The sequence below is a fragment of the Girardinichthys multiradiatus genome, chromosome 1 (genome assembly GCF_021462225.1).
Source record: "Girardinichthys multiradiatus isolate DD_20200921_A chromosome 1, DD_fGirMul_XY1, whole genome shotgun sequence".
NCBI lineage: Eukaryota > Metazoa > Chordata > Actinopteri > Cyprinodontiformes > Goodeidae > Girardinichthys > Girardinichthys multiradiatus.
Genome location: NC_061794.1, coordinates 32,734,118 through 32,760,152, shown reverse-complemented (window position 1 = coordinate 32,760,152; position 26,035 = coordinate 32,734,118). Strand labels below are relative to the sequence as shown.

The following is a 26,035-nucleotide window of genomic DNA, read 5'->3' as shown; positions in this document are numbered from 1 at the left end:
GAGTTTCTGCTGGATTAAATGCGTCCAGAGCTGTTGTCATGTTTCGCCTACATGCCTTTACTGGTTATTTGTAAAGTTACATCAGACTTGATTCATGCAGCTAGGATCTTCAGTATCAACTGTGTGTTCCTGATGTGGATGATGTCTCTATAGGCAGCAGTTTGCTGGGTGCAAGGTTAATATTAGCATGTTTGTCTCTGCCGTGATGTGACTTGTTGATTATTCCACTTGTAGCGGATTTCAGTGTGGGTCCTTGTAATCTAATGTAAAACTTAATTTAAAAAAACTTCCAGCTGTTCTTTAAGCATTGTAAAATGTAATGCCTGGTGTTTCAGCTGCACTCTGAGCAGCTCTGTCTTATATTGAGATCTGTCTAGTGATATCTCAACTATGGTTACAACAATTAGCAGACATCATCAGTGACGTTTATTAAGACGTCGCATAGAACCCCTTAAATGTTTTTTGGAGAACATCAGTGCGCCACAGGAACTTAATGTTTCTTACTGTTTCCATGTTTTGGGACACTAACAGACAAAAAAGATATTTAAGTTGTACATAGTTGTATTTTCATAATTGCTGTTGTGTTAAAATGATCAAATAAACTAGTGACAAAATAGATTGGTGGTTGGTGGCTTTGAATTTATTAGGTATCTGTTAGGTTTGTGTGTCGTGTTCACAACTTCTTATTAATGTTGGGACAGTAATATAAAGCGGTAATATATATATATATATATATATATATAATGTACAAATTAAAACCAGCTCTAATAAATGGTGGCTAAGGAGATGCCTTTTCAGTTCTCTTTGCTAATACGTAAACAACATAATACTGGTGTAGCTGATTTTGCACTTCAGTAAAGGGCTGTTTCACTGTGTTTTGGGACTGTGGACCACCCTGTTCAGCTTTAAAAGATCTGGACTGGTTAAACTGGGACTGAAATAATCTGCAACAAATAGATATTGTTTAAAACACAGTTTGTAATCAGTGAAACTTGTGTTTGTGGAAACATAAGCACTGAAATCAGATTTTAGTTTTTTAAACTATTATGTTATATATTATGTCATTGATTTAATTTACTGTGAGAATGTATGTGACAATAAATAGACCTGCAGGCTGGGTAGGGTGTAGTAAAGCATGTACAGATACTGAAAAAAGAAGGTGTGCCAACAAAAAACAGAGAATGAATTCAAATATTTGTTTGTACATGTGAAAAAATCGGTTTGTTGACTACCGAAATGATCATTAGCTGCAGCAATCAGCTAATCTGATCCAGGTGCTGTGACACTGCAGACAGCGAGCAGCAGCAAACAATACAATCTCTCTTTCATTACAAACATCAATGTAAAAGTTGAACCCGAGATTTATTAAATAAACAAAATAATGTTAATAACCTAAATTAGTGTTGCACGCTGTCTATACAAAAATTGGTTGAGCAATATGCATCGCAAGTATTTTATGCTGAATAGTAATTTAGTACAAATTGTATACTTTTTTTAAATGCACAGAAAACACCCTTTAATATTTTTAAATGTAAATTTGTTTCTAATGTCATCCTTATACAGCTGCATCTATCTATGTAAAATCCTGGTAGCTCTAATGTGAGCAATGAGCCAGACACTAACAAAGGGAATCATAACCTGCAGCTCTAACCCCTTTTAAATAGCTCTTCACTTCCTTCCTTTGCTTGTTCTTTCTGTCTGCCTCCCACTCTCCCATTTTAATTCACCCTGTCCTATCTCACGTGCTCAGTGCTAAAAATATCTTGGAATTTATTCTTTTCCAATTTTTATTTATTTTTTGTCAGGTGGAGTCTGGCTTCTTCCATGAGAGCGACGCTAAAACTGTGGGAAAGTCAATAAGAGACCGCGTGGCCCTGATAAAATGGAGAAGAGGGAGGACGGCATCTATTGTAGCTCCAGTGGATCAGGGTGACAGAGGGCAGAGGATTAACATGACATCATCTGACGGCATCTCTGGTGCAGTACCACATGTTGTACAGCCTCTTGTGGTAGAACCTGAAGACACAGATGCAGACCAGCACAGCAGGCTACACACCCTGCCAACCAGTACCACTTCCGTGACATGTAAGAGATTTCACTCTCCCTGCCCAGAAACACCACATAAATCTGTCACTTTTTTACGTAAGTGCATTTTTGTGTGTCTCAGCAGCAGACGGCACACTTGACAGTGGCATGGGGTCTACTGTGTACTCAGACTCCCACAGCAGCCAGCAAAGTGTCCTCTACCAATCCCTGCTGGAGCCTATTACTATGGCAACACAGCAGGTTTGTATCAGTTCACTCCGGTAAAACCTGTACATTCAGATTTATTGAACTATATGCAAACTTTCAGACCAACCCGTGCTCAAATGTGTCCCCTAATGTGAAGGCTGGTGCTGTATTTCCACTCTGGGACATATTTAGTCATGTGCAATACAGATGCATCAAACTAAATGAGATTATCATCTAATAATTATTTAATTTCAGTAATTCAGTTCAAAGGGAAATTTATACACATTACACATATACTTATGTATTTCAAGAATGTTTTTGTTCAGTTTGAAGATTATTGTCTACAGCTTATGAAAATCCAGAATTCTGTTTCTCACAAAAATCTGAATATTTTTTAATGTCAACTTACTGGAAGGTATGTCCATGTACTGGAGGGATGCTCAGGTTTAATAGTGGCCTTCAGCTTGTCTGCATTGTTGGGTCTGGTCTGGTTTCTCAACCTTCTTTTTTCTATGTAGCCCAGACAAGACATTTCTGACATTGTCTTTGGTTCAGAGGTGGCCTTATACTAGATAGTGGCAGTTGTAGTCCATGTCTTGGATAAGTCTGTGTGGCACCTCTTGAAGCTCTGACCCCAGCTGCTGTCCACACCCAATGACTCTCCCCCAAACTCTTTAATGGGCTTTGCTTCAAAATATTCAGTTCAATTTGCAGTTTTCCTTGTTACAGTTTTCTGCTGCAGTTTTCCTTCCACTTAACTTTCCATTTATATGCCTGGATCTAGCAGATGTGTGGACACAGTAAAGTCAGTCAGTCCGTCCTCCCCACGATTATGCAGGTCATAACATAGCTGTAAAATGTCTTTTATTAAATGTGTTTAATTTTTTATGCAGTATTAACATTTGCTGTAAATGTGAATTTTGAGTTATTTAAATCAATGTAATTAGTTGTAAGCTATAGTTATCAAAATCAACAGGAATGACCACTTTTGCATTTAATGAGTCTATACGAGTTTCACTTTTTTTATTTGATTAGATTTTTTTTGACTACCTGAAATAAAGTAACTTTCTGATAATATCTTAATTTATGGAGATGCACCTGCAAATACAAACATGACCTTTTTATAATTTTGCATTCATATCATCATACACCTTTTTTCTGATTTTATTCTGTTGATTTTTGAGTAACACATTTTGCTTTTGGGTTGTTCTTTATCAGCGCCAGAAAATCTGCCATTTTCTGACAGGCCAACCTCATTCCTCTGAAATCGGTGACGTTTGGCAGGCACCACTGAGTCCACAGCTCAGGGCTCGACTGGGAAGTGCAGAACGAAGGGGAAGTGCCCCTGTTATCGACATTCAAAGGGCAAGCCAAATAGCTCAACTCCATGCTTTCATTCAGGCCCAGAGATCAGTCAGTCCCATCCCCATTGTAAGGGAGAACATGATGGAGCTCAGCCCCAGGGAAACCCATCCTCAACCTGTCTCTGAAGTTGAGGAAAGGCTTCCCTCCCCAACCACTCTGCCAATGTTTCTTCTCTCCCCTCTTTCTTCACCTACCGAGCTCCGCCGCCTTAGTGATGCTGGTATCATATCACCAACAACCAGCGAAGGTTTGGCTGTCCCAGTGCAAAGTCCACGCCGACACTCTGACCTCAGTAGTCTTTTTAGTCTAACCTCAAATGAAAACCATCTTTCTGGACTGCATAAGAACTCAGAGTGTCAAGCCTGCCTTTCTTTGCTTCTGTCAAAGTCCCAAAGTGGGAGCCACCATTCCTCTAATGTCATATCACCAACACATCACTGTCTATCTGACATGCGCCAGCATCCTTTATCCAGCGGAAAATTACATGCCTCTGGTTACGGACAGCCAAAAGGATCATGTGATTATTCAAATTTCTCCATGCTACAGCAGTCCCTGATTAATATAATCAGTCGGAAATCAATTCCTACTGTTGTCGTGCCACCCCAAACCTTCCCACTGCAGTCCTCTGCAGCCCAGAGGCCATCCCACAGCGATGGAGAATGTACCCCAACGAGCCCTCCACAGAGCAACAGTTTGCTTCAGGATCATGAATCTCTCCAGCACTACAAGGAGAAAAATTTTTCCAGCGAACAACAGACAATCACTGCTGTGGAAGTGGTAGGTTACAGTAGCAGACAAGTAAATTAACTTCCCTGTAATGGAGCAAATGCCTGCTTTGCAGATTTCTCCCAGCCTGCACGAACTAAATCTTTCATTCTGCATGAAGCTGGACCAGTCTCCTGTCTACTCTTAGGCTTGCTGCCTTCAGCTCTGACCGTGCTACAATCATAAGCTTGCTTCTGTTGGAGGAGAATGGAGTAACTTCTAACAGACTACCCTCCTGATTAACCTTAAAAAACCCCATTTTTGCCAATGACCTAGATTTTAACATTTTTCTTTCTACTTTGCTGGAGTAATGCAGCATCTGTCTATTAGCAATAGATAGCTAGATTCTATCTCAGGGAGAAGGGATGGTTGTCTAGTTTCTATCCTCTGTTTATCCCATTTTTCCTTAGTGCCCTCATTTTACCTCACATCTGTCTGCTCTTGCTTTTTATTGTAATAGGTGTTTTAATTAACCTACTTTCGCCCTCTTTTTTTCCTTGAACTTGCAGTGCCTTGCAAAAGTTTAAGAAAGAAAACATATATATATTCTACTTCTTTGACCTCCGATGAAGGTGTTCAATTCTCCCTTTTTGTCTTTAGGCCAGTTCTACAAGTCACCAGCATCAGCCGTCTGTCCATGGCTTGCCCTTATCCAGTACAACCATGTCCGTACCACAGCAGCCCGTTCCGCCTGGACACAGCTACCCTGCAGCACTATATGCTGGTCTCCCAAGTGGTGCTACACCAATCCCAACCAGTCTAGGCTCCTTAAATATCCAGCAACAAGCAACAGTTGCAGTGAGTAATGCAGCATCGGCTGTGCCGCAACATTTAGCAAAGAGTTTTCAGGCTACAGTACAACAAAATCAGCCGGCAGCATCAGGCTCTCCAACCTTTACCCTCCAAGTCCAGCAGGTTTCTCAGAACCTTGTTTCCTCAAATCAGCAACAGATACAGTCTGCATCAAGCTATCCTGCAGTTCAGCATCAGAATACAGCAGCCATATTTGCAGCACAACAGCCAACACAAAGCTGCCCTCTTGGCAAAATTTCCTCAGCGATGGCAGCAACGACCCACTGTCAGTCTGCACACGCCACTAGCACACCTCAGCAGGCCCAAGCCTCGGGCAGTCAGCAGCCTGGCCAGTTATCTTCCACACCAGTACTTTACAATCAGATCATTTCTATTCAACAAGACCTCCGACATGCCTTGCTGCAGAATACCCAGTCAAACATAAAACACACACTAAATGCTGGACAAGTTTACAATTATAGCCAAGAATCTGTGCATACCATTAACCATCCTGCGGCACAGCCACCCACGCTTTCTTCTCAAAGACTTCAGTGTCCTACTCACCAAGTGGACACTCCAACTCTTCTGCAAAATGCAGTTCCAGAACAGAACGAGTCCCAGTCTCAACCTCATCCCAAAGGAACCCCAGTTCGACAGATTTCAGCTGGAAATCAAAGTTACTTTGCGTCAGCTGTGCCTGATTCTTCCTCTCGCAGCTATGCACATCCTGCCATCCTGCAGGCCGCGCCAGGTCAGACCCAGTACCAGCTAGCACAGTGCGTCACTGTGGAAGGAGTTAATCAGGCAGCATCTCTTCAGACCTTTCCAGTTTCCTCCCAGCAAAGCCACAGTGCACACATCAACCAGCAGGTGAGTTGTCCAGTTAGTTTGCATTAACATTGTTTAATATAATACTTCCTCTTAACATGGGTTGAAAACATTTGAGAAATTTTTGGTTTAAAAAAAAATAATTTTAATAATTTTTGTTCTTTTTTTTTAAAGAAGTGAAACAATTGATCCGATTCTATTAAGAACCTGCATTTAGTCTGATATTAAAATCAATGCCATGTATATGCAGTAGGATGAGAGACAAGTTCCATTGGTATTGCATTGTCTGCATTACTACCGTTACTGTTTGGCACTTAACTCACTCACCAATTGCTTTCTTAAGGCTGTGGTCTCTCCTATTAATTTTTTATAAACAAGTCTCAGGGAGTCTCTTGCAGCTCTATGTCATTGTAAATGGGGTAATAAAACACAGTTCATAATACAGTTTTGCAAGCTGCACACATAAATAGGCTGTGACCTCAGCGACTGACCAAACTTCACTTCAGACACCCAATGTTGATCTACAGTATGTGTGGGAATACTGAAGATTGCTCCAGATACCGATCATTACAAATCAATCAGAACCCTCATACCTTTGAGCTTGGATTGGGAAATGGGTAAAAAGTGTTTTCTGTGCCTGAAGTTCCCCCTGTCTTTGTGTGTTTCTGTTCATTAGAGTGTTTCAGCTGATCAGAGCATTTCACAGTCTGGACGAGATGAAACGAGCCATGAATTGGATCTCAGCCAATCAGTTTCCATTGCACTAAATCAGACACCTGTTCATCAGAACTCGATTCCTCAGACTGCTGTCCACCAACAGCTACAACCTCTGCAGATCTCAGCCTCTCTCCCATCATCACAAACATCCCAGGTAATCCCAGTTTCTATCAATAATAAGAATGTTTGAGATATCGTGCATCTCAAAAGTTTTTGTATGTCTGAATGTTTGTCCAGTTTTGAATTATAACTACTGGAACATGAATTATACTACTGGAACAGCAATTCCAGTAGTAACAAAAGCCCTGCCTCACCCCTCTTCATTTGAACTTTCTAGATCCTATAATTGTCTTCTTTCTTCCTGTTTCCTTCAGTTTCCTTCACAATATCCCACAGTCCAGGTGATGACAGCTGTGACTGACCCTGAGTCTGCCTACCTTCCCCCCTGCACTGCTCCTCACCCTTCATCCTCCTCTTCCATTACTCACATCTTCCTTTCTCCTGGATTTACTGTCCCTGTAACCCCCTCCATCTCTCCTCTTTCCCCTCTGCACATTGAACACAGATTAGTTTCACCCACCCCAGTGTCTCTTACTGTACCATCCCCCTCATCTGTGTTGGGTATGGTGCAACCTACCTCACCACAACACCAACCCACAGCTGCTAGATCTGAGGCTTCTCAGATGCAGTCTTCATTTATATCAGCACTAACTAGCCACCCCATGCACACAAACACTGCTCCATGCCAGAACACACACCTTCCTTCAAATGGCAGCTGTCAGCATCTGATACAGGTAATTCTGACAGGTGCAGAGAAGCAAATTTTACTGTTAGGGTGTGCACTGGAGTTTAAATGATTGCGTGCTTAGGTGGATTTTTTTCTATTTTAAGATTTTGTTTATGTTGCATTTCATGAATCTTTTGTTTTTAGAATGGCTAAAGAATAAAATGAACGTTTAATCAGATTAGGTTATACAGATGTAAAACTTCTAATAGGAATATCGAGATGAAGCACAACAGTAAAAAAAAATTTAAAATGTAATTCATTTTATGTCGAGATATTTTATTAACACATGGTACATTTTAACAATAAATGTATTTATTTTTTAACAGGTTCCTCAGCAGACTCAGGAAGGCCCCAATCCACAGCAGGTTCAGCATGCTCAGCTCATTCAGCCTGCAGTGTTCTCCTCACCTGTGCAGAAAGAGGCGGATCTGGACACAGCCACTGCGGCTAACCAACTGGACAGCACAATGTCCTGCCAGCTGCCCCCACAGAGCCAACTTCAGAGTCGGGTACAAGGCCAAATTCCTGTGCTGCAGTCTTCTGACTCACAGAAGGCATTCTCTGGGCCCGTCACTGGTTCTGCTTCCCAGCAGAAAATCCCAGGCACGGTCACTGGAGTGGCAGGTCAAGGGTCGTCAGATATTTATGTGGAGGTATGGGAGTCATGGCTTTCTGCTGCTACCAGTCCCTGTTATTTGTGCTTTCTAAAGATACTGAAATTTGACAATACTGTCCTATGTTTGAAGACGCTGTTATATGAAATCAGGAATGGGAAGCAGGTTTGTGCTTCGTTATCTCTGGTTTACCTTTGGGTTCTGTCTTCTGTAGGAGCAGGCTGCAGAAAAACGCACTGGAGGACAGAGCTGTGACAGGTACAAGCTTATTACCTCTCAGCTAAATTAAACTGAATATTACAGTTTATAATGAGGCTTTCGCTAAATCCTGCATGCCGTAGAGGGCAGAGATGAACCTCGAGGTCAGTGGGGGGGGGGGGAGTGTAAGACTATTGGTAGGTTTTTCAGTTTGGCCATTTTCTTTCCATTTTCAGATATTAGATTTACCGTTGCTGTGCATGATGTTCAAAGCTTTGGATGTTTTGTTTTTTAGTCTAACCCTACTGTAAAACTCTCCAAAATGTTATCTCTGACCTGTCTGAGAATAAGTTATACGCAGGGGGACTCCATTTACTAATTAGGTGACTTCTGAAAGCCGATAGGTTCCCTGGACTTCATTTGTTGGTATCAGAGTAGAGGGGACTCAACCCAAATGCACGCCACACTTCTTAGATTTTTGTTTGTAAAACAATTTGAAAACCTTACACATTAAGCACTACTTTGTGTTGGTCTGTCCCAAAAAATCCCAAAATACGTTGAAGGTTTTTGTTTGTAACATGAAATAATGTCAAAATGTTCCAAAGGTATAAATAGTTTTTCAAAATACTTTATTCTAGGTCTTTTTATTTCATAGCTGACTTGACATAACCTCCCCTTGCTAGTGTCCCACATTCAAGCATTTCAGCCATATTTGGGACAAGTTTCATCCTGTTCTGCTGTGGCAGATTGAAATCTTGTTCGTGCGGCTCCAGTGCTATTTTTTCTTATCGTTGTTTAGGTATTCAGAGAATTTTACTATCCTGTATCTACTGATTATTGCATGTGCCCATCTTTCTCCTGACCAGTATCAACTCTGATGTGACATCGGGAAGAGAGATGAGCGATGGAAACGAAGGGACACATGGAGGCAGAGGTGAAGGGAAACAGCGTAGACACCGCAAGTCCTCGCGCACCCGTTCCCGTCAAGAAAAATGTGGCAAACCAAAGCTCAGCATGCTCAATGTGAGTGACCTAAATATTTTATAAAAGGGCAAACGTCTTGTAGTTCATGTTGAAGATGGCAAGTTGAAATTATGTTTCGTCTTGTTGCAGGTGTGTAACACAGGGGATAAGATGGTAGAGTGCCAACTAGAAACTCATAATCATAAAATGGTAACTTTCAAGTTTGACCTGGATGGAGATGCACCAGAGGAGATTGCTACATACATGGTATGTGAGGCAGTGGGCTGCCACTTCAGTTGCTGCAAAGGTTTTTGAAGCACGCTTAGAAGCTGTCGTACCACACAGAACAGAAACTCCCAGTTGGTTTCAGCTGCAATGCAGCAAAAAAGAAATCTATTAGATGTCTCTTGCTCTTTCTCTCTTCTCCAAAGCCTTGCTCACACACTATTATCGAGCATATTAAGGGATACATTAATGTTTGATGTGTCGCTTAACATGTTACTGACACTGGGTCAGTAACGTTGATTTATTCCAAAGACGTGTGTTGAAAATTCCTGAGAGCAAAAATAAATCGCTGAGAATTTTGTTTGTTTTCGCTTTAGTCTGCTAATCCATCTTCACTGGCTCCTCACCCAGACTCTCTCTCTTTTAGGCTGTATCTGTAAAAGTTTTTTTGTTTTAAATGTTTCATTTAGGTGGAAAATGATTTTATACTGCCCCTGGAAAAAGAGATGTTCATTGACCAGCTGAAAGACATTGTAGATAAGGCTGAAGACATGCTGAGTGAGGAAACAGAGGGTGAGAGGAACTCTGACCAGGGATATAACTCCAAACAAACTGAAGGAATGAGTGCCCTGGGAACAGAGGTGAGATCTGTTTATTTATTATTTAATCATCTGATTTTAAGTCCTAAATCTGCTCACCTACAAAGAAATTAACATTCTGATTTTAATGGGTTAGACAACCAAATCTACAGGAAGGAAAATCAATTAAATGATGTACGAATATGTGATTCATGAGCAACATATTGGAACTTGTAGAGAACTACTTGGTCAGTACCTTTGAGAAGACTTTTTTGTCATGGGGTTGCTCACCAGGTTTGCACACAGTTTCTCAGGAGGGATTTTAGCACAAAACTCTTTAAAGAAATAATGCTTCCACCTCCATGCCTGACTGCGGGGAGTTTTTTGGGGGTTTCTTTGGGTAATGCTCAGGATTTCTTTTCCTCCAAACAGGGAGTTGAAGTCAAAGAACTCAATTTGAACAAAGCACTTAACTAGATCACTGATTTAGATGTTTGGTTTTATGAGATCTCTATCCGAAAAGGAGTAATGTTTTACCAGTGATCACGCTGTGGGCTGATTTTTTTTTTTTTTTCCTTTTTGTGTTTCTTATCAGCGTCCTCACCCTTTAGGGAGAATCTAACTTTGAGCTCCAGGAAGAGAGCAGTTAATGAGCATTTTTTATTTTGTTTCCCAATAATTGCACAAACGGCTGTGACCTTCCCAACAAGCTTCTCGCTGATGTCCTTGTAGCCCATTCCAGCCTGGCACAAACCTGTCTTCTCCCTCATGCTTTTTGGCAGTTTTTTGGCTTTGCCCTAAGCTGCCTTGGAAGGGGGTGGGGTTGAAATGGGAATAAACAAGCTTGGTTTATGTACATGAGTTGAGGTGAGGAGTAGCTTGTAGCTGCCGTTGTAATGCTGCGTTAGATTTGTCTTGGAAGTCGTTGCTCAGTTCTGAAAACGAAATCACACCTGAGTTGAGGGTGTTCTACATGCAAACACTATGGGAGCTGCTAATTGTCATGGTGCTGAGCTCTTCCAGGAATACAATTCGATGTGTACAACATACCACTTACTATTGTATACATTTAGGCACAAAACAAACATGTTCAGGAGTAGATTTTTATTGCACTGTGTGCCAATATTTTATTGAGATAGAAACCGCCAAAGGTGCTAAAACACTAACCGTACAACTTTCCCTGTTTCAAACGCACACTGACTCGTCGTTCTTGTTGTATATCCGACTAGGAATGCTGAGAATAAGACTTCCACACACAAACAGAACACAGCATTAATGCTACATGGGGCAAGTTTTCTATAAGTTCATCTGCTGTTGATACATGAAGCAACCTGACTGTGTTGTCATTGCAAAGCTGCCGACAGAAGCGAGAAATACCTGTTAAAATTCCAATTAAATAGATTACTATGATCTTGTTGCTCTGTTAGTGTTTGCATATGCCTTTTTAAACAGATTTCCATCCAGTTACACTGTTCTTTTATTTTTGTCTGTAAAGGCTTCAGAACCCACCACTCCACAGCTGGTCTATCAACAAAACGGTAAGTCTCCTAACATGGAGTATATATAGTTTTTGAAAAAATCAAAATTTTCAAGGATTTAAAGGAGCGAAACATTTCTGGATGTAAGAATGTGTTACTTATATTGTCTTATGTTAAACTGTTGGTAAAAGGATCGGTTTGCACCTTAAGCTCCCTCAGTGTATTTCAAAGAATTTGTGTTTTTCCATCTCTCTCCATGACAGTCCTGCACACTGGAAAGCGCTGGTTTATTATCTGCCCTGTGGATGAAACACTCATACAAGACAAAGACAGCACTTCAACACACACCTTTACAGCACAGGGTATGTTGCACACTGTTTTCTCTCCTGTCTTCAGATTTAGTAAAGGCAGTTTTTACCTTCAATAGTTTGTTACATATTTATTTTTATGCATTTTTAGTGTGGTTTTTGTAGTTCTTCCATTGGGGTTAGTTATATAAGACTGGGTCTGCAGTGTTCCAGCCAGAAAAGAAGTGCGGACTTTTACCCCAGCACACAGAGGCTGATGGAGGGAAAGCAAATGATGATGTAACGCACTGGCAGCTATAGCACATAGATCCTCTTCTTTATAGCTTGGCTGTTAGACTCACAATCTGTTCACTTTCCGATTAACTCTGCTCCTTTCCTTTCTCCAGAGTATGAAACGCCTGGCTCATTCTCAGCCGGGTCCAGCAGCACCACGGCTACTTTGGCAACCCCAGTCACATCTTTACCTTCCCAAAGCCCTACCTCCTCCATTGCACCCACCTTAGTGCAACATTCAGACCAAATTATTGGTGAATCCCAGGTCCAGCAGAGCCAGCCCATTGTTGCCAAACATACCCTCCCAACTGGGAGCATCAACCATGACAACTCCTTTCCTGTGGAAGAACCTTCACTCTCTGCTGTGTCGATAGTAGCAGATATGCCATGTTGCGCTATTGTGCCAGCCGTCTCTGTGGATGCTAATAAAGATGCCGATAAAGAAGCAAGAGCCGGTGTTTTGATCTCATCGCTAAATAATCAGCCAAATCAGACGGCCAGTCCTACTGAAGGACAACCTCCTCCGCCGGCTTGCAAACAGCCGGTGGTCCTGCAGCAACCTTATGCCATGCCTATCCAGCCTGGGACAGTGACCTCTCAGCCCCAAAGTCCTGCACATCAGAACCTGCAGTCTTCAAGTCAGCAGCAATGTGGCGGGCAAGGGGAGTCGGATGGAGAGGGGCCTCCTAGGGGGGAGTTTGTTGACCGGACCATCAAGACTTTGGATGAAAAGCTCAGAAACCTGTTATACCAGGAGCACCCCCCCTCACAGCCTTCAAGCACGACCTCTGAGCCCCAGTCCTCCAGCACAGATAGACTGAGCTCCTCTACAGTCTCAGAAGGGCACAGCACAGAGCCCCTCACAAAGAAGAAGGTGGAACCAATGGTAAAACACAGTATTTGTGTCTATGAATAAAATATCACCATGCGCTGATTAAAAATTTGTAGGCGGAAATGATTGTCCCTTTCATGCATGAATTATGACTACCTCTAGATGAAGTGTTTTAACAGACATATCCCCTTATTTGAAGAACCTGCATTTTAGACTTTGAAATATACATTTGTAACTGGTGACCATGTGTTTGATGATTTTTGTGCACATAATAGATGGCATCGTATGGTGTGAAACATTGGAAAACAATTGGAATCAAATTGGCCTAAATGTGTTATCAACAACCAAACACATAGAAGAGAGCAGGTTTTAAATAGCTATCCGCTGTAGCGACCGCTAGCATGAAGGGTTTAAAACAAGATGCCCCCACTAAAATCCCCAAAATCAATTATTCTTAGCATAGTAGAGGCATTATTGATATATAATACAATTGCTACAAACATTGTTTGGTGAAATATTGATGAAAGGGTGTTGTTGTAATACATGAAAACACAATGGTTTTTGTAATTGGCTGAAAAAATAGAGCTCAATGATTTTTTTTATTTTTTTTTCTAAATTAAAAAGGAGTACAAGTGTTTTTGGAGTCATAATACATTTTGGATGTTGTTAATTTATCAGTTTGTGACTCATTCAGGGAGTTAAAATGACAAACCATAGCTCTCTGTATTTGTAATGTTTTAAATGTGCCACTACTTGAATTTATTCAACCTCTCACACACCTACAACTTTTTCTTTCCTTCTCTGCTAGCCACAGATTCCTGAGCGGACAGATTGTGTGGGTGAGTCAAACAACTCTGCAGCGGCAGGTTGGTAGATTTGATTGTGTAATGCCACTATATTATCACATAATCGTTTAAAATGGTCTTTTGTTTACTCTTAGTTATTTTTACTTTAGCCCCCAGCAGAACAAAAGACACAAGAACAGAAGTGTCTGCAACCTCCAGTTCATACAAGCCAAAAAGCCGTTTTCAAGTAAGAATATGCTGAAAAACCAAAATCAGTCATTAGGCTAATTTAGATTGTATTGCCATTCAATATTTGTTGCCTTAATATCATGTTAGTTAACGGGGATTTTAAACTTAGATTTTGTAACAACTTGGATTTCTTGACCTTTTAGATCATCCCCACGCCACCTGATGCCATTTGCTGTCCAGATAAAGGCAAAACAAGCTGCAGCTCTGTAGCACCCTCTAGTGGTTCTGAAGGGTCCTGCAGCCAGACTCAGGTCACTGACAGGAAAGACGGCAGCCATGGGGCAGCGTACAGGACCTCTGTGACACCTCCACCTGATAATGAAAGCGCAGGATCATCCAAACCCCATCAGGGAAGTCGTTATTCTGCCCCTCCAAACTTCTGTCGTGCCACTCCCACTTCCAGCCCCGATGCCACCCCACGTCACATCCCCCGAGCCCAAACTATTGACACACCAACCAATCACCACTGTCGGCCCTCATCTCAGCTTTACTCCGACTCAGCTGATGAAGACAGCAGCAGCATGGCTTTTCCTCCATCTCAGGCTGCTCCGCCAGCTCAGACTCTGACTGAGCATAGCGGAAGTGACCTCGTTAAGAGGGCAGTCGCCTTCTTGCGGCGCTCCGGACGAAGCAAAAGTGAGCAGAGCTCTGAATCACCAAGCTGCCAGCTTGTTGCGATGAATGGCCACACTCCTTCACCTTCTGTTGGACATTTCCCCCCTACCATCAGCAGCGACAATGACTCCGAGTTCGAGGATGCAGATATGAAGAAAGAACTTCAGAAACTCAGAGAAAAGTAAAGTATCATACTTGATAATTACAATAATTACATGAAAACAAATTAAAATAATATAATTTTTGCAGAGAATTTTCTTCAGATAAAACACAGTAATGTTGCGGTCTTGGGACAGCGTAGTTTGTCTTTTCCAGAAAACAAAGCCTCTCTTGTTGGAGCTATCTGACATCAGGAGAGCCATGCCCACATGTCAGGATAACGTCATAGCTTCATGCAACTGATTTAATCTGACAATGGTGGTAAACAGATGGCTTGATTTCGTCCTACCTAAATCTAAGTCTAGGCTTTAAATAGTGATCATTGTTTCATGATATAGTTTAATTTCTGCTAGATTAAATGCAGAGATTAACATTGACTTGAAGTTTAGTTAGTCATACCAAGAACTTTAAAGGCTGATTTAAAGTTAAATTTAGCTATTTTTCTTCCATCAACAGTAAAGATTTGGTTTTCATTAATTACATTATAATTCTTATAATAATTATAAAAACTCAATTTTTGGAGAAAATTATTGTTTTAAGGATTAGGGAAGAGTAACAGTAAAGATTAGAAAGCTGATAAAAATGATTAATTTTTTCAAACATTGGTTATAATGGTATTTCTTTCTAATTCTGTATGTTTGGCAGAAATTGAGCTAGTAATGAACATTAATAAGCTTGCATATCTTACATTTATTAAAGTATGTAACTTGCTGTTGCATTTACCTTCCAGATGCAAACCTTCAGTATCATTAAATAAAAAATCACTTTCATCTGTTTACTACATGTGCATTTCAATAAATTAAAGTAACACTGAAAAATAAATGTATTAAGAATTAAAAAAAGATTCTGAATTCAGAAATGCTATGTTGAGGCCCACACGGTCATGGAGAAAACTGCTGACCGAGTCTTGATTGAGAAACTAGCTTTCCGCTGACCGTATCAAAGCATATTACATTGTGAAGCATGGCCCATCCTAGATTTAAAGGGGGAGTTTCACAAGATGGCAACTGTGACTAGAGTCAGTATTTTAAGAGCCACCAGACATATCAAGGACATGAGATGTTGTTATTGGTCTTATATGTTTACATTTCCTTAGAAACTAAATTTTAGTTTTTTTGTAGCTATATGCGATCATCTTAAAATTGGCATCTTTGGAACTAAATTACTGGAAGAAATTATCTTTTAAATTATGATGAAATGCATTGGGATGCACCTTAGCAATCTTTTGGAAAATATGTATTTTATTTCTTTGTCTTTTCATAACAGACACATGAAGGAGATCTCTGAGCTGCAGGCGTTCCAGAGGAGTGAGATTGAACGTCTGTACAAAGAGCTGGGAAAGACTGTACCCCCCAAAGTTGGCCTGCTTCATGCTGTTCCTCCAACTGGCCGAAGGCGCAAAACCAGCAAACACAAACTAAAAGCTGGAAAACTGCTCAATCCGATGGTGCAGCATCTCAGAAACAATCCTAACAGCAACAGTGTGGAGAGGAAAGGTGTGTGGGTGGAGATGTTGGATGAAAACTCTTTGGACATTTTTAGTTCGGTAGAACACATTTCAAAACACTTAAATGGGATCGATTTAAAAAAAAAAAAAAAAAGTAGAAGTGTGTGAAGTAGTGATTCAGACTGACTCATCCTTTATTTTTGTTTTGTGTTATTTTGTTCTGTGTTAGGAGAAAGTACTGCCAGTTCATCCAGCTCCCCAGCTAAAAGTTCAGTTCTATCAGATGGGTCTGCCCACTCCAGTTGCAGCTCCACCTCCAACAGTACACCTAGTAGAGTCCAAGAGCAGGTTCACACACAGCAACCCTGTTCTCTGAAAGGCTCTTTCTCCTCAGACAACATCTACGCTGGAAGACATGGTGGTGGGATGGCCAACCAACCTGGTCCTGGCCAAGGTACTCTTTATGGATTCAGGTTCATGGTAGTCTGTGTTCAGGCAAATCACAAAACTAAAATCAACTCCCAATAGAAAAATCTAAATACAATCATCTCATTGCCTTTAGACAAACTAAACAATGAAATTACCAGTTTGTGCAAACGATTTATTTCAGCCTACACAAATCCAAGCGTAACAGATTTGTCAATTTAGTTGATTCTGAGCATTCACTGCGTCTACTGCTGGTAAGAAGTATACAGACTTCCTAACCAAACACATGAAACAAGCAGACTGTTGGTACAGTACACATTTTACTATACATGTACTACGAATACCACATGTCGCAAATGTGACAGGTATTACCAGTAACAACGAGGAATCCCTAAAGAACCTCAACAGTCTAGGATCATTCAGTGTTACATGACTTGGGCAAAAATTTGCTGCAACTTACCTGGGAACTTTATCTGCAACTATTAATCAGCCATGTGCGTATTCTTGATTTATATTTAGCTCCTTCTGTACACGACGGGTGACGATTGTTTGGTTTCCTCACATGAGTTCAGGAGTTGTGTGCATAGAGCCACTTAGCTGCATCACCCACTTCCTAATTTGTCATTTCACAGTGAATCATACAACAGCAAATGGTTTATTTGCTGTTTTTGGAGAGCATTGGCTGTTTTCCTGTATTCTACCATGCTCACCATCATGTTTTGTTGTCGTAATGGACTCCTGACTAATAAACAGCGAGAAAGTGGTCTATAAATACTCCACATTATTATTTCTGTCATTTCAGTCACAGTTTAAGGCCCCCATCACACCGGATTAAAACTGCCTTATGGTCTCCAAAATCTACAAAAACATTCAATCATTGCTGGATTGTGGCAGATTTGGAAAGCATTTTTTTTTTTTTTTTTTTACTTTTGCTGCCATCCTGGCCACCCAATCACTCTACTACCAACTCTGATGTCACATCTGTGATATAAAATTTGCAAACTATCTGCTAAACTCCCTGCTTAATTGTGAGTTTTCTGCACCTCCACCACCACTTTCAGCCTTACTGTGGAGAAGGGAACACCATTAGTATTTCAGTCAGCTTTTAAACATTATGACAAGAGGAAAGCGCACAGTTGAGTGATGACATTTTCACATTAGTTTTAACTAAATACTGTGAGCATATATTTGCGAGTGCAGTCAGACAGAATACTTGTGAAATCCAAAATCTGTTTCTTTTGCTTATCACTCCCTAATCCCTATTGTCCTCCTACCTCCATTAATGGCAACAGTTAATCCCAAAATCATTATTTTCCCGGCAGATTAGGATATGAAATAATTTTTCTTTAACAACTTTATTTCTGATAGGAAATGAGACCAACGTCTCTCAAAAGAACTTTTGTTGCATTCAGATCAGCCATGGTGCCAGAACTATTACAAAAAAAGGTCCAGTGTGGGGACGATGAGGTTGTAGCCTTGGACTGTGGCGTCTGCAGCACCCAAGATCTACATGCTGCTTCACCAGAAGAACTCTCCAAAAACCCTGATGAGACCATGAACATGCTGACTGACTTTTAATGTCCTGGGATGGTCTTAATCTGGTGTGAAGGGGGACTCCACTGATTGCTCTTAAACTGAATTGTCTTGGTTGGCAGAAAGGTGTCTGTTAGTTGGAAAGCCGTTTCCTAATTGTGTTGTTTTCAGACTTAAAGCGTTAGTGATAATAGGTATAAAACATGATGAACAATACTGCTTTCTTTCTCTCTTTCTTTGTTTGTGCCATAATGCACACCCCCTTTAACTTAGACAACAAACATGTAATTCTATAATTAAATAGTTTATCCATGCACCCATTTTTAAGGTTCATATTATTAGTTGTATTTGTTTAAACAAGTGGTTATCCTTTAATTTCGGTTGTCTTTGGTTATTTGCTTTGGTTGAATGCTGTAGTTGGTTCCAAATAACCCACTCAGTGTCCTTTTCTGATGCTTTTCATGGTGGGGGTTTCTCATACCAATCTTTGTTCACTTTTTCAAAGTGTTTCTCTTGTTTCTTCTCTTCTTCTTCCCTCCTATATTCATCTTTACAGGCTGGACGGTTTACCACCAAACGTCAGAGAGAGTCACCTATAAATCTAGTAGCAAACCACGCACTAGATTCCTCAGTGGACCTGTGTCTCTGTCCATCTGTTTGTATTTGTTCTTTTCTATTCCCCTTTGCCCATTTTTTCATACACTTAATTTACCTTGCCTTTATCTTCACTGTTGTTTTTATAAAAATAAGTTCAGTAGTTATTATTTTTCCACCCTTCTTGCAGGCTTTCCCACCTGATGTGTATCGCCATTTCTTCCTTTTATTCTTATTCATGCATATTAAATCTTGCCTCCAAAACGTCAAAAGATTGTTCTGCATCAGCCCCGGGACATCAACAACATGCATACATCGTATTAATTTATGAAAATAGTTGAACCCGTCATCCTCGGTACCTCTTTTTTCTCAGATTCTTTAACTGGTGTTACTAGGTTGGTGCCTGTAAAACGGTTATATTTTCTATTAGTGATGTCCTGATCAATATTCTTTTTTCCTGACACCAAGCAGAGTCATTTGGATAAGGCATCTGCTAATAACAAGTCTCTGTCCAATAGAACAATAAAGTGATAAAAATTAATGGCAGTAGTGTACTACATTTAATCAGTATTACATTGTTTATATTAGTGTTGTGATTGTGTCTCCACTTCACTTCCTCACCAACAAGGATGCTGCAGAAATTGTTGCTTTTTATGGCCCAGGTGGAGTGTCTGCAGGACAGCCTTAAAATGCTGCTTCAACCTGAGGTTTACTGATTTAACTTTGGCTTTCATGTTCAGACATGTCACCTAAAAGTGACATAATGGTCTCTAAAGATGTGACTCAAAACTACTGTAGCTACGATCTAGAAACTAACAACTTAGACAGATTTTTAATAGAGGGTTGTTTGATGACTCCCAAGGCTAAAGTTAGCTTACCTCACTAAGTTTCATTAGATCTGTTGTTAAATTCGGCTTATAAGGTATTTTAATGCACTTCCAGCTAATTGTGTGGGGACAAACATTTATTTGTTCTCTTGGTTTAAAAAACTTTATGGTTTGCTTTGTGGACATTGTAAAGTGTAATTACTGGTGGTTGACGGCTGTCTGAGCACCGTACATAGGGAAGGTCACATGACCCTGACAGACCAGAAGCTGCAGCAACAAATACAGTCTTAACGTTTACAGTGAATTAAAAGGTAATTAACACAGGTGGCTGCATGGCTCGCAGTCGTAACTTTGGATGAGGCTTAAATAAAATCGCAGACAGACCAAGGACACAGTCCAGGACATGAGTTTAGTTAGAGTCTAATTTCAAAGTTCCTTTGTCTGGACATCTTTTATGCATTTTTGCAGTCTGGTGTAAAAATATTTAATCTAACTGCAGCATCTATTTACTGTTTCTAAACTCTAACTTTCTTACGTGTCTCACTTCTAATAGCCAGACTACAATTAACTTTAAAGTAATAATCAATTTAATTACTAAATGGATGTTTTTTTCTGTAATCTTGCTTTCATCCATAATTTAAAGAACAGCAGTTAACCATTCATAACCATTATAACTTGGCTATATTGCCTCCTTCTCTCCATACAGTTTCTTAATGCAGTGCTTTAGGCTTAGATTAAAACACAGCACACAGATACTCTGGCTTGAGAACTGCTAATCCTGTCCAAACATGGACTGCAGGTCAGATCAAATGCAAGATAGTGGGACTGTTTCTACAAGTGTGCTGGAGAACTGACCCGTTTTTGTACCCTATTAATTTCTTCTGTATGTCCATCCACTGTTGATTTTGATTGTCTAACATCCCTTAAGTAAAGGCACTTTGCCCAAGCCTGCACTCCGGTGCGTACAGATGAAATCCCTCGACAGTTCCCTAGTGTTGGCAGGGTCCTTTGCTCTCTCTGTCCCTCATGTTTGGATGGAGAAGATGTGCATGGTGCAGGCGCCACACAGGGCTCTGATGGAGACATGCTTCGCCACATGAAGGGCTGTATCATCAATATTGTTGTTTTTTTGTCACTTCTCCTGAGTTATTTGCATGTTTATTTGTGCTGACGAGTTTCAGATAATAGCACTGTGTTTTTTAGTTTTCAAAGCTTTATTTAGGTTTTGTTCTACAGGCGTTCTCACATGGACAGTGATCTTTTTTTTCTTTAATACAGTCTTCTTTTGGTAGTAAACGGTTCACTTTCTGCCTACAAACAAATAAAATAATTTGTAAATATCCTCATCAGTTTCTATGAGAGAGCTAAAATCACTTGAAATATTATTTCCACTCATCCTAAAACTCAAAAGTCATCATCCTAAAAAGGAGCACTGGCAATTTTAACTTTTGGCCGGCTAGATGTAAAAGTAGGCAGTTTTTTCATTATGATCATCAAGTTTAACAGGGACAACTGGGCTCTATCTTCCAGTTTTATTCCCAGATTTATTTTTAAAACCCCGTTTCCGCTTTCTCTCTCCCTGATTGTTTTAATAGCTGATTGTGCTTTTAAAGCAGCTTGTCCACATCCTTGTGGCGTTCAGTGTCCTGGCCTAACTTTTTCTGTCTTGTGCTGTTTTACCTTTTTATAGGGTCCACTCTGAAACGACTATGTCTAGGCAAAGAGCGCAGTAGTAGTAACTATCTTATTTACTTCCTTTCTCTGTATTTCTTATTGTCTCCACGACTTTAATTATGTTTTTATGTACAATTTTTGTCCTTGTTTTTTCTCTTGGAAATTTGGTACTGTTTGTTTAAGACATGGGCACTCTGACTACATATTGTTTCACTGACTTTTGTTTTGCATGAAAACATTCATTGATTGTGTTATTTGTCACTGCTTGCATTTCAAACATTTATTTTTTTTATGTTTGTATCCTTTGGTTGCTAGATTGGCAACTTAATGTCAATGGCTCTATATGTGTTTAGTCTGTCTGGCCTCACTAAAAGCTGGCTTAGCTGATCATGACACAAGTAAAAAGCTTTAAATTCTGCCATACCTCAGCCAACAGATTTACCTGTTATTTTTAATGTTATTTATGTTTTCTAATGTTTTTTGGTCTCTTTTCAGGGTCCTCTCTCAACGCCACCACGGCACAGACGGCCTCGAGTCAAATGCAGCCATCACTCACCGCAGCAACACAGTCGACCTCTCCTCTGCCATTCCCAAGGCTCGCTCAGGTCCAGACCAACAACAGCAACAACAAGAGAGGCACTTTTACCGAGGATCTTCACAAACTGGTTGACGACTGGACGAAGGAGACTCTAGCGGCAGCCAATCAGCCACCAACCTCCCTGAGCAGGATGAAACGGCAGACACGCCAGCGGGGCACAGACTGGAGACCTGCACAGATGGGTGCAGTTGCATGTGAGGTATTTGGGTTTGAGATGTGGAATTGGTGAGGAGGGGATTTTTTTGGGGGCTCTTATACACCAAGCCAAACATTGGCTTTTAGGAACGCTTGCAGAGTCTGTGAATGTTTGCTTCTTTTGTTTTAGTGAATAATGTGATGCACCAATTAGTTTTGTGGAACATTTTTTGATCTCTGGTGTTTAAAAGGCAACCTGTTCATTCTTAATTTTCTTTAAGAGCCATAATTAATGGCATTTAGAATATTTTTTTCTAGCCCTGCTGCCGTGAGCCTAATTAGTCATTTATGGTAAGAAAAAAGGCAACATTATTTTTTGGGTGTAATTTTGTGAGGTGTTTATGCTACCTCTGATGTCATTGTTAAACACCTTAAGCATACTGAAAATGGGCAAATTTGAGTCACCTTTCTTCAGTAAGCACTACTACAACAAAGTGTGTGTTAGGGTGACCTATTAGGGCTTGGGTCTTCGTGTTCACTGTTTACCGACTCAAACAGATCAGATTTTTGAGTTTCCAGTTGGTCGGTCACAGGTTAAATTGAAAAATGCCAGTCACCTTCTAAATTTTTCTGTGCAACTCAAGTATAGTGGAACGTTGAGTCAGTTGACCCCAGTAATTATTGCAGATTTCTAGCCAGATATAATCTATTTAATTTGTGAGATTTGTAAGCAAGGCTGGTTAAAATGACTGTCACTTTTAAATGCATGAAGCATGAAAATGGATTCAGTTTCAATCAAAATAGGATGTGTTCAAGTGTAAACACATAAGATGTTTAAACTGCTAACGTCTGAGCTAAGTCGATTAGATTTTTCTTCTTCTTTCTAGTTATTTCTTAAATATTAGGTTCAGACTCAGTTTTTGTTTGATGTTGTCCTGTTCCCCAGGTGTAAATTGTACATAACAAGCTAGTTGTCTTATAGTGGTTTGGTTTATAAGTGCCCTGAGACCCTGTAGTAATACATTAGGGAGTCTCTTACATTTTTAATTCTACTTCAGATCTGTGTAATATTTTCTAAAATACCTCCATTCTATTCCAGATGAAATGCCACGTTGTTCCCAACAACATGCGGCTACCTCTCTCATGCCCAAAGACTGCCGCTTTAGGCCCTAGTGTGCCTGCAAATCTAGCACCAAACTCTTCCACAGTGCATCCTCCTGGCTACCTTGTGCAATCGGGCTCCTATGGTGGGATGGCTCCCGCTCCACTTTGTTCGCAGCAGTGGCCCGGCATGCCTAGTCCTGTTGCGTCTGTGGTTCCTGCAGGATTGCTTGGTGCTCCAAGAGCGATTCACTACGCCACAATGTCAAACCCAGGGATCCAAGCCTACCCCTATGTCATGCACAACCCTGAGAATGGGCCCTCCCCAAAAACCACTAGGACTACCTGATCCGGTAAAATATTGTCAGTGTAATATCGGTGTGTGTCCAGGACAGACCGATTTTGCTCTGCTTTGTCTACCAGAGCCACACATGTACATAGTTGTTTCCTGTAAATAATATCCTAAAGTGTTGCTATTCTTTCTACAATGCGTGTATGTGTCGTAAATCGCGTATTTGTTTGTGTGTATATTATACGGTATGTGTTATGTCTGAATGCCTACAGCTTTTTGGTTTTGTTCTTAGCTTAACTCAGCCATACAAGACATTTTATCTGCACTCACAATAACCAATTACACTCTACAACACACTACATTGGAATCCAAATACTAGTGGCTTAAGATTCAGTGAGAGAACAGTATTTTAAACAAATGAACATTTTTGCTGGAAGGTAGTGCCTTGAACATTTATTTATGTATATATTTTCTTTAAAACAAAGCATTTCTGCATTGATTTTATTTAAAACAGTAGCTTGAGTGCATTGTTTTTCTTTTGGTTTACATACGTATGCCCTTATTGTACTGCACTAATAACACATTATATAAACTTATTTAAATAACAGAAATATGGTTGAACTCTTATTTACGTTCCACCCCATTGACAAATGGAATGCCATAGCAGAGAGATGATCTGATGCCTTCAGATACAAACAACCAATGTATGAATGAAGAGGTTGGGGGGGCAAAGGCAGAAGCCAGCGTCCAAATCCACTTAATTCAGGTCAAATGGTTCAGCTGGGTAATGCCTCTTTTTCTTTTTTCAATTGGAGAACCAACTCATTGGACAGCACAGCAGCTTCCAATGTTGCAGAGGAAAGCCAGTATCCAGAGCCATATAATACTGTACATAAGTCTTTCTACAGTAGATGCCTCTGGTAGTTTCATGAATCAGAATGTAGCCAATAATGTGAATATTTTTTCGAGGCTCAAAAGTGCAATTCAACCCCTTTCCACAAAGCTTTGATCGTGGCCTTGCCACAAGCCTTACCTTTTGATTTGTGCAAGAGGAGCAAGCTGAAAGGTTGAACAAATTTACAATTCACCAAACCGCAGTCAGAAGCTACCAGATTAAGTATCAATATTACAAACGTCATCACAGCTTAATGTCCTTTCAACTTGCCTAGCACTCAACATACGCTGTATGTAGAATATTTTGTGCAATCACCAGTTTAATCTGATGTTTTAACTTGTTTGATGTCTTAAGTTTTTTTCTTTTTTTTATACTGCTATTTATCAAGGTGATTTTACTGTACAGTTGAGCGTTTCTTTCTCGTTTGATGGTACACAGGAGATGCTCATAAAGCAGTGTTATAGCCTTGTTAAAGGTCTGCTGTGTTTTTTTGGGTTTTTTTCTTTTGATGGCGGCCTACTTAATTTTTTGTCTTCTGCATTTATTTTTAGTGATATAATGCAACATTAAACTGAAACTTGATGTCAAAGATTTGCACAACATATGGTCTCCTTGTATCCTTCTATGTAAGGAGTTCCTACACTGTATATATTTAGTGGGGTTTGATCACTGATTAGCATGGCCAATATTTCATCTTTTCACAAAACATAGAAACAGTACAAATATAAGGTTAGAAATTTGACATCTGCACAACCCCAGTCCTGCCAAAGCTGTGAATTGTAAAGTTTTTTTCTTGTAGCTTGTATTTGTACATTTCATTTTGACTCTTAAAAGTGGCACAGGGCGAGGGGGTTGCTTTGATGTATATTACTCCATCAATTCGGTTTGAATTGGACTTTTGTAGGATATTATGCAGAGTCGTCTGCTTTGGTGAAATACTTCCAATAGTAAGAGATTTCTGTTCTCTGTCACTTGTATCTTGGATGTTCTACTTTTCCTAGCTGCTAACTCGTGGAGAGCATGGGAGGAGGTAACCAATACTGGTGTATATTTCGAAGCAGTGATCAATTGGGGTAGTTGAACATGCACAGAAGAGATGGAGCATCTTGACACTTCTTCCTCTGCACATCTCTCTTTTGTCTGGAAATAACTGCCCCTCAGGATTATGCTCCAGTTGTGACTGGACTGTATTTGAACTGTGAGATTGCTTTGCCTGCTGTATGTCCCATTGCATTACCCCACCCTGTCCTGATGCACTCTTATCACAGACTGTATGTTGAGAGAGAAATAAATATTTTGTGCTTGATTAATTGTCTTGTTTATTTCCACTTTTGAACTTATTTACCATTTAGAATGAAAAAAAAAATGTCAATGACAAGCTTTTTGGGGCTACACAATATTAGGAAAACATGCTTATGATTATGTTGGCGAGTGCCACAATACAAAGACTTGAGATAAATAAGCAAACAATTAAATGATCATGTCCTGCTTGGGGTTCATGGCAAACAAATACTGAGGGAAATTGTTTAATTAATTTGCATTCAATATGTTTTTATTGGAAAATGTACTTCTGAGCAGGTGTGATTACAGCGAACACAACTTTATAATTACTGACCAGCTTTTTACATGTTTCCACTTGGATGTTTGATGAAGTCTAAGCAGTTGGAAGCTCTGTGTGCCATCACCCTAATCTTCAGCTCCCTCCACAGTTTCTCTATTGGATTCAAGTTGAGACTACAAGGAGGGGCTG

The 26,035-nt window shown here is 40.2% G+C and overlaps 1 protein-coding gene across 5 annotated transcripts in view; it reads left to right on the top strand.

Annotated features, from left to right (window-relative positions):
* The window catches only part of LOC124866808 (serine/threonine-protein kinase WNK2-like), a 51,425-nt gene extending 25,834 nt beyond the window's left edge, over positions 1-25,591 (top strand). Inside the window, exons 8-30 of one of the 5 annotated variants that reach the window (XM_047362761.1) lie at positions 1,806-2,085; positions 2,168-2,286; positions 3,451-4,374; positions 4,963-6,024; positions 6,659-6,853; positions 7,074-7,493; positions 7,813-8,139; positions 8,315-8,358; positions 9,165-9,321; positions 9,412-9,528; positions 9,957-10,127; positions 11,560-11,602; positions 11,806-11,904; positions 12,237-13,009; positions 13,764-13,821; positions 13,911-13,987; positions 14,133-14,785; positions 16,030-16,259; positions 16,440-16,664; positions 18,726-18,824; positions 21,281-21,325; positions 21,760-22,061; positions 23,097-25,591. In XM_047362761.1, the coding sequence (XP_047218717.1) occupies positions 1,806-2,085; positions 2,168-2,286; positions 3,451-4,374; positions 4,963-6,024; positions 6,659-6,853; positions 7,074-7,493; positions 7,813-8,139; positions 8,315-8,358; positions 9,165-9,321; positions 9,412-9,528; positions 9,957-10,127; positions 11,560-11,602; positions 11,806-11,904; positions 12,237-13,009; positions 13,764-13,821; positions 13,911-13,987; positions 14,133-14,785; positions 16,030-16,259; positions 16,440-16,664; positions 18,726-18,824; positions 21,281-21,325; positions 21,760-22,061; positions 23,097-23,447 (6,771 nt within the window). In that variant the 3' untranslated portion in view covers positions 23,448-25,591. The remainder of the gene's footprint in view (positions 1-1,805; positions 2,086-2,167; positions 2,287-3,450; positions 4,375-4,962; positions 6,025-6,658; positions 6,854-7,073; positions 7,494-7,812; positions 8,140-8,314; positions 8,359-9,164; positions 9,322-9,411; positions 9,529-9,956; positions 10,128-11,559; positions 11,603-11,805; positions 11,905-12,236; positions 13,010-13,763; positions 13,822-13,910; positions 13,988-14,132; positions 14,786-16,029; positions 16,260-16,439; positions 16,665-18,725; positions 18,825-21,280; positions 21,326-21,759; positions 22,062-23,096) is intronic. The other 4 variants (XM_047362771.1, XM_047362794.1, XM_047362787.1 and 1 more) reach the window with 4 other exon arrangements.
* Positions 25,592-26,035: the final 444 nt, after the last annotated feature.